Raw genomic sequence first — 8,471 nt, 5'->3', positions numbered from 1 at the left:
GCCAATGCAGAGTTGATGTATATTAGTGCTGCAGAGTCCTCAGTCTTCAGAGCTCTGGGCTGTGGAGTCGTCACAGAGGAGATAAAAACACCAGTTTGTATCAAGAAGTACAAGTACAACTGCAGCAGGCAGTGTGAGAGGAATACAAGCATATAAACAGTGTGTCTACCCCAAAAACACAACACTGAACTTACCTCAATACAGTACAAAGCCTACTTATCACATTAAACTTCCTAAAACTTCAGGTACTATATAGGTCTTAGTGTATGCCTACTTATGGATAGACAGTGAGCTAGGGTAGGGAACAAGATATACAGACCAAGTAAAACCACTTCATGAATTACGCCTTAAGAAACTATTCAAAGTGATAGATGTATTAAGAAACAAATCATTTATACTTATTAAGAGATATATTATTATTATTATTATTATATAAATCTTGTTGCATCACTGCTGTATCAAACTCCCTTCTCTACAAATATATACTATCATTTAGATGATAAATACTAATACTAATTCTTAATACTAAAATACTAATTCTTAATACTAAAATACTAATTCTTAATACTAAAATACTAATTCTTAATACTAAAATACTAATACAAAAAAATTAAGTGTTTCCATGAAAATGTATAAAAACCTGACATCCAGCTTTGATGTGCCGTTTTGTTACAGTCGAGTGTCTTTGGTATTGTTGGTTTGGTAAAGAGTGTAGCATTGTACCTACGTGACAGCATCTTAGAGAATAACATAAATTACCGTCTATTCAATCTACATGCATTTCTCATTGGATCTGGTATCAAGATGAGACATTCCATTAGGTGTTATTGCAACATGTGACAAGTTCTTTGCGATATCCGTGACAGAACTAACTAGCAGTGTAGATATTTTGGCCATTGATCGTCTTGTTTCACTATCCTCTGAAACGTCCATCTTGGACATCAATTAAAGAACTGTTGGGTGAAGCCTTTTATTCGAACAGTTCAATTGAACTTCAACACTTCATTTTCAGCGGGGTTCAACTTAGTTTGAACTAGTATTCAATAGACATAAAAATATATTTTTTTGTAAAACAAGAAAATCCTGCCACTGCAGAATTGGAATGATTCCTTGCAGTTAGTTGATCTGGAGTACCTCATCTGCAGACTGGGTAGATCTTCCATATAAACCAACAAGTGAACTGATTCTCCCATCTCATTTACAGATGTTTGTCCTTTTTAATTTTTCACAGTGTTTCCCCATTGCCTACGTTTCTCTTCCAGTTTCTCCTCTAAACACTTGATAAGCACCGGGTCAACTTTGGGGTCAAACTTGTTAGCGAACCAGTGGCCATAGTTCAGCAACCATCGCAGCTCTGCAGCCCCATATATACAGACACTCCTCATGTGAGTCCCAGTGCAGTGAGGGTACAGAGACCCTTCCAGGTAATTCCATTTCACCAGACGTGTCTTACTCTTCAAGTCTGTTACATCTGGGGCAGACCGGGAGATCTCTCCCGGTACACCGGGGATTCTCGTCAACGTTGCCCAGAAGTGTTCATCCGGAGAGTAAGTGTCAGCTGACCATTCCAGGAAGTCCCTCGCCACCCGGCTGGTTTCCACGAATAGGACAAAATCACGGGACAAGACGAAGTAGGCGCTGCCGATGAACATCTCAATGTCGTGCGGCGGCGGCGCCTTGGCCTGTGTGGTTCGGACGGGTATGCGGCGGTACTCGTAGGGCACATCCTTCAGCTGGTGCTGGAAACGGAAGCGCTGTTTCTTCAGCTCGCTGGGACGGGAGGTCTCCAGCATGTTGGCACCGTTCAGCGCCTGCAGCTCCGACACCAGCTCACCGTTCGACCTAATAATAATAATCATTATCAAACGTTTCAATTGTACAGTGCTTTTCAACACTTTACAGATAAAGACTATACCGTGTACTGCTGACCAGAGTAGCGGTGCCATTTCAGGAGTATATGACTATAAGTACGATTTTAAAAAAACTACAGATAAGGACTAGGACTATCATCTGTCGATGTGCTCTTGAGCAAGGCACTTAACCCTAATTGGCTCCAGAGAAGCCATTTCACTACATCTATCCAGCGTATGTGACAATAAAACATTATTAAAACAATTATACTATGAGTAAAATAATCTGTAAAAGTGTACGGAAAGGAGAGGGGGGTTTACCTGAGGGGGAAGTCCTGGCCGCAGAGGTTGATGACATACTTCCACTTGACCTCTGACCTTTCTAACAGGTCGTTGAGGCAGTTGAGGTCGGCGTTAAGCCGTGTGATGTGGGCGTACTGCACTGACTCCAGCTTGGAGGCCAGGAAGAGGTTAGGGAAGCAGTGAGCCAGGTTCCTCATGGCTGCTATGAAGCTCTGAGAGGACTAGAAGGATGAGAAGACTCCTATCAATAATCCATATAGGAGACAAGAAATGCGTCTGCTCCTGTACCCAACTCTTCCCATTACACACACAGACATCACAAAAAACCCTCAAGTAGTCAGCACAAATCCCCTCTGATTTTCCCCTACCTTCTCTAGGCTACCTGATTGCCGACCCTACCTTCTCCAGGCTACCTGGTTGCCGGCCCTACCTTCTCCAGGCTACCTGGTTGCCGGCCCTACCTTCTCCAGGCTACCTGGTTGCCGGCCCTACCTTCTCCAGGCTACCTGGTTGCCGGCCCTACCTTCTCCAGGCTACCTGGTTGCCGGCCCTACCTTCTCCAGGCTACCTGGTTGCCGGCCCTACCTTCTCCAGGCTACCTGGTTGCCGGCCCTACCTTCTCCAGGCTACCTGGTTTCCGGCCCTACCTTCTCCAGGCTACCTGGTTGCCGGCCCTACCTTCTGGTCATAGTGAATGCAGTACAGGTTGTGAGGGGCGTAGGTGGCCCTGAAGATCCTCTCGACCATGGCAGCATTCTTATGCACCACCAGGGAGTACGCCAGCGGGAACCCCCGCTCCTCTTCCGACACTGGGATGACGTCATATCCTCTCGTCTCGATGTACCTGAGATTAGAAGATATGAGAGATGCGATAGTACTTTATTAAAATCACCATTAGGCTGTCATGTTTCAATAAATACATAGAAAACAAAAGGCAAGTTACACAAGTAGTGTACAGAAAGCACAAGTACCTCTGACAGTCTGAGGTTAAAGACACGAGGCGGTCATCCTCCAGGTCAACTATCACTTTGCGTCTGATCTCCAAGGACTTCCCTACCTTTGACACAAGGACCATAACGGAAAAATAAAACAACGTCACCATCTTATCCTTTATAGTTATTTTGAAATGTTTTTTATTTATTTACATATTTAAAATGGTCAAATTAATTCAATCTATTAATGTACCTCCACAGGGTCCAGTTGGTAGATGGCGGTGCAGTTGATGTTGTACTGGTGGTTGGGGTTCTGTGAGGAGCGGTCTGTGATTCCATAGGGTTCGATGTAGAAGCTGTTCCTCAAAGTTACTTTAACATAGAACAGCTTCAGCAGACACAGCAGCAGCAGGGCCAGGGACAACAGGAAGCACCTCTGTCTCAATTTATGGAACAGGGCACATCTTATTTTCATTCTGCAGAAGAAGAAGAAGAAGAAGAAGCAGGAACAGTGTCAATGAACAAATGCACTGTAACAAACATAAGAGTATTCTGTCACTAAGCTACTAACATACATTTAATAAGAAAAGCATGTTATTAGGCTAACTACCCAATTTCAGCCTTTGCCCAACGCTTTCAAATATATATATATATATATATCAAATGCATTCAGGTGAGAAGTTGTGGGTGGGAATTTATCATGAATATACATTAAACATAGTTTACCAGAAGTCTACGGACATGCTCTGATAATTAAATAATGTACACCGCAAGCCAATACTGCGTGGACAGCGTGGACAGTTAGCTCACAGTGTTAAGGCTGCTCACAAGGTGCAACCTTGAAAATTAAGATTATGGGCTCAATTCAACCCACACTGCAGTATTTACACAGTAGATCTTTTCCCAATGGTCAAATTAACTCACAGATTGGTACTGTATAAAGACCTACAACTACGACCAGGGCGACCCTTCTCAGGCTTTCACTTTTCAGAATTATAAACGTGTGGGGAACTGGATGGATATTGTAAATAAAATATTTGGGGAAACTCACAGCCACTTTCCTATGATATGAGCCAACTGTTAGCGAGTTAACATGACCACAGTCGTCATCGATTTCTTGTAACGACCGATGTATCTAAGAATATAAATGTAGAATCCTCAAAACCTTACATGTTTTTTTTCTTCCTCTTCGTAAAACCACATAGATGTGTAGTAAAAGTTGTCCCCAATATAAATAGTAAAGTACAGAAAAGCCCAAAAACGACTTAAGTTAACGTATTTTTTTTTTTACATAAGTACTTTACACCACTGTCTAGAAGGGAGTGTATTTAACACCGAACCCCTACATTGAGATGAGGTAGCGGTACCTTCTCAAGGTGCCTCTACATTACGAGTTCAACGGTAGAGTTGAAGCGCTTAGGGCAGGGATTCACAAACTTTTTTGGCCTAGGACCCCATTTTGATATCTGAACATTCTGGCGACCACAAAGTTAAGAGAAAGAAAAAGTTAACTTTTTTAAATTGAGGCTATGACAGTCAATTGCAAAACATTCTAACAATATTTCTGATTGTATTCTCAACTCACCATCATATACGTTTCATGTGGGGCTACGAGTCAATTGAAAATCTTATTTAAACCACCACTAATGAGATGGGGTCTTGATGGATGTTGCGACCGAGCTTCACAAAGTCATGGGGCGTGGTCGACAGTGAGAACCTCATCTCTCCTGTCACATCCAACCTGGGTCAATATTGGTTTTTAATGCAGACAGCACTGAATCATTCCTTGTAATGCTCGGAGGGAGACGGAACAGTATTCCCGTTGAGTCAGGAACCGAATTTCCTCCATAGTAACCGGTGAATGCATGTTATGACGCATTCGGCCACGTGACAGCTCGACCAGCTGTTCGATTCCACTTACCGGGATGTCAACTGAGCCAGGCTCACAGTCAAACGGATTTCGCTGATTCGGTCACTCATCTGTAGAATTGTTTTGTATTTCCCCTGCATGCTTGCCTTCAGTTTCACAAAATATGTCTGTTACATAGGCAAGGAGACACATTTTATTTTCCTTACACAGAAAGTCAACAAAGTCAGTTTTTTTAAACATCCATTGTGAATGACCACAGTTCCTCTCTCAATTAAAAAAGAAATATTTAACACTTCACCTCAATAACCACCAAGACAAGTGAAATAGAACAGTCCTGCTCTGATCCGATATCTCCAAAAGGTTTTGCGATGTGTTACCTGCTGCATATCTCCGGAGTTCTGCGCTTCCGGAGTTGCCGCCAGTTGCTCTCGGTGAACCCATTACAGCTCAGAGGGTGTATCATACAATGTGTCCATATGGCAGAGGGACACACATTCAGAACTAGAGTGCAGAGGCCTGACTGCCGTCCTATGATCGATGGAGCCTCATCTGTGCAAAAGCCCACCATTCGATCCCATGAATATTTTCGTCAATATAATAACGCAGCACACTGAACATCCCATGTAGCGTTTCTTGCTCGGTAAACGTGAGGCAGAACAATATGTCCTCATGAATAGCATCCCCCGAGAAGTATCGAACTAAAGTCAATGTATGGGCATCTCGGCCCTCACAGCTAACGTCCATTTGGAGAGCATGAGGTGGGTTGTTTTTGAGGCATTCAGTCAGTTTCTTCTTGAATGCTAGCTATAGCATACATTCTTAGTTTCACAGTGTTTTCTGACAAAGGTGTAGATGTGAATTGCTGTGGCTCTGTCTCCCCACACATTGTTTTTACCGTATCAATGGTGGCCTGTAATATTAAATCTCTGCATTAGTATGTGGTTTCATACCGTAGCTGCTTAGCCATTCACTGTAGGAATGATTCAAGTTGAAAGGTCAAGTGTGGCCTTTTTCCCAGGATCCAAGGGCACTCTGTAGTTGAATTGAAACTTTTACATTTTACTAATCTTCATTTAGATTTTTAAGGTTAATCTCATTACAATGATTTTGAGAGACAGACGATATACTATGTTGCATTTATTTTTTACCAGGATTTTGGAAATTCTCCCTCCACCCCATTTTCATATCAGCCGACCCTACACGGGGCCGCAACCCCTAGTTTGGGAACTGCTACGCTACAGGCAACAAGAGCTAGATGTACTACCCAAATACCAAAATGTATCAGTTTAGCAATGAACTGTCAAAATAAAGACCAGAAATGACGTGTTTCTCTATAACTAAGCCTAAAACATCTGGTTTTCAATAAAATACAAATGTAAATCATGAAAGTTACTCTTAAGTGGCAATATGTAACTAATTGGGCGACATACCAAATTCACGTAGAAATATGAGTTATAGATCTGTCATCGAAAGCAAGTCTAAGAAGCGTTAGATCAATTCTATGTGCACCAGTTTTATGTTTCATTTTAGCATCTTTTACTTTCAGTTTTGTACACCAGCTTCAAACACAATATTTTTGGTTATTGAAAATATATTTCACCGTGGTTTAGATGGTAGAATGAATCTTTACATTATACTTATTTATTATGTCACAAACTGAAATTTGTCGAACTATTTGAATTTTAGCACCGTGGAAATGCCGGAGGGAGAGATTTACACACAGTGCATCTTTAAGCGTATAGTTTTCATTCTGTAGCCAGGGGACAACAACATGACATAAATGACAATTAGCTGTGTGATAAGATACAGGCATTATGGTCTCTCTCTCTACAGTAATATGATCTATATTAGCTGTGTGATAAGATACAGGCATTATGGTCTCTCTCTCTCTACAGTAATATGATCTATATTAGCTGTGTGATAACATACAGGCATAATGGTCTCTCTCTACAGTAATATGATCTATATTAGCTGTGTGATAACATACAGGCAATATGGTCTCTCTCTACAGTAATATGATCTATATTAGCTGTGTGATAACATACAGACATTATGGTCTCTCTCTCTACAGTAATATGATCTATATTAGCTGTGTGATAACATACAGGCATAATGGTCTCTCTCTACAGTAATATGATCTATATTAGCTGTGTGATAACATACAGGCAATATGGTCTCTCTCTACAGTAATATGATCTATATTAGCTGTGTGATAACATACAGACATTATGGTTTCTCTCTCTACAGTAATATGATCTATATTAGCTGTGTGATAACATACAGGCAATATGGTCTCTCTCTACAGTAATATGATCTATATTAGCTGTGTGATAAGATACATGCATTAAGACATATTCATACGGGGGGGTATCGTGTTCATGTAACCGTTCTGTGCCATGCCACGCGCAACAACGTGCAGAGACACACTCGTGGAAAAAGGTCCTTTAATGTACCGTCACGGAACAGGATATACCGTGTTTCTGACAGCCCAATATTTAAATAAACACAGCAGGGAAATAGACCGGTATTCATATCAGAACAGAAAGGACATACCTTGCACGCTAAAGACGTCTTAGAGTTTCTACTACGTGCCATCAAAAAGTTTTCCAAAGTCTCGCTAGACAGCCTACAGAGAGAAGAAAAAGTGTTTTACGCTACACAATACACTCACACAAGTTAAAAAGTAATTCAAAAGTAATTGAATTACATTATAAGTTAAAACACACAGCAGTAACATGTATCTTTAATTATAAATAAATAAAAACACACAGCAGTAACATGTATCTTTAATTATAACCTAGTAGTACAGATATTAATACACATTCCCACTACAGGAACGTAGGTCACATAAACCTATATTTCAGTAAGCTAAAAGCACTCTCGCCTCATACTTGACTAACCTAAACAGCGCTCCTAGTAATCAATGTTTTATCACTTTTTGAGTCAAATTAAACATTCATGCCAGGCAAAACGTAACGTCGGACAAAAATATATATTACTGTACTGCTAAAGCAAAACAAGAAGATAAAAAAAAGTCAGAATAACCTGGAAATGAAGGTGATTAAAAAATGATCCCCTCTCACCGAAAAACTTTTGTCAGTCCAAAAATATTATACCTCTTTTGGCATTTAAGACTTTAAGCATCTGCCGTAGAGGAGATCTTAGTTTGCTCCGGGTAAAACATGTTATCTGTCAATCACAGGATATTACTGTAAAGCACAACAAATACTTACAAAGGCAGAGGACATAGAAAAGTACTTACATTTGTGAAGGAACTTGATTCGGGAAATTCAGCACAGTCATGAGTCCTGTCTCTCTCCCTCTCTCTCTCTCTCTCTGGACCTCTGGCGCTCGATGGCTTGGAGGGGAGGTGTGGCAGAGTGAGGGAGAGGGAGAGGGGGAAGACACACACACACACACTGCAGGCAGTCACGGAGACATGAGCGAAAGTCAAGTTCTCCACCCACTGCTGGCACTGACTCATAGCAGAGTGACACACACACACACACACACACA

At 41.2% G+C, this 8,471-nt stretch overlaps 1 protein-coding gene across 3 annotated transcripts; it reads right to left on the bottom strand.

The window, feature by feature from the left end:
* Positions 1-956: 956 nt before the first annotated feature.
* On the bottom strand, positions 957-8,383 carry LOC124036621 (beta-1,3-galactosyl-O-glycosyl-glycoprotein beta-1,6-N-acetylglucosaminyltransferase 4-like). 3 transcript variants are annotated; one of them, XM_046351430.1, is made up of 9 exons: positions 8,218-8,383; positions 7,509-7,581; positions 5,333-5,865; positions 5,007-5,122; positions 3,339-3,561; positions 3,125-3,210; positions 2,832-2,997; positions 2,172-2,374; positions 957-1,842 (listed from the first exon to the last, which is right to left on the bottom strand). In XM_046351430.1, exons 3-9 carry the CDS (start codon positions 5,339-5,341, stop codon positions 1,218-1,220), a joined length of 1,428 nt encoding a protein of 475 aa, XP_046207386.1. In that variant the 5' UTR covers positions 5,342-5,865; positions 7,509-7,581; positions 8,218-8,383; the 3' UTR covers positions 957-1,217. The 3 variants fall into 3 exon arrangements, with proteins under 3 accessions (XP_046207386.1, XP_046207387.1, XP_046207388.1); XM_046351431.1 differs by lacking the exons at positions 5,007-5,122; positions 5,333-5,865 and having other exon boundaries at positions 8,218-8,382; XM_046351432.1 differs by lacking the exons at positions 5,007-5,122; positions 5,333-5,865; positions 7,509-7,581; positions 8,218-8,383 and adding an exon at positions 4,671-5,000.
* Between the last annotated feature and the right edge of the window lie 88 nt (positions 8,384-8,471).

Source organism: Oncorhynchus gorbuscha, linkage group LG05 (genome assembly GCF_021184085.1).
Source record: "Oncorhynchus gorbuscha isolate QuinsamMale2020 ecotype Even-year linkage group LG05, OgorEven_v1.0, whole genome shotgun sequence".
In the NCBI taxonomy this organism is placed as follows: domain Eukaryota; kingdom Metazoa; phylum Chordata; class Actinopteri; order Salmoniformes; family Salmonidae; genus Oncorhynchus; species Oncorhynchus gorbuscha.
This window is presented reverse-complemented; position numbering and strand designations above follow the sequence as displayed.

Coding starts and splice junctions, on each gene's coding strand:
- LOC124036621 (XM_046351430.1), bottom strand. Junction 2,375..2,831: donor GCATTCACTATGACCAGAAG/GTAGGGCCGGCA, acceptor TCATCCTTCTAG/TCCTCTCAGAGCTTCATAGC. Junction 1,843..2,171: donor GGCCAGGACTTCCCCCTCAG/GTAAACCCCCCT, acceptor TATTATTATTAG/GTCGAACGGTGAGCTGGTGT.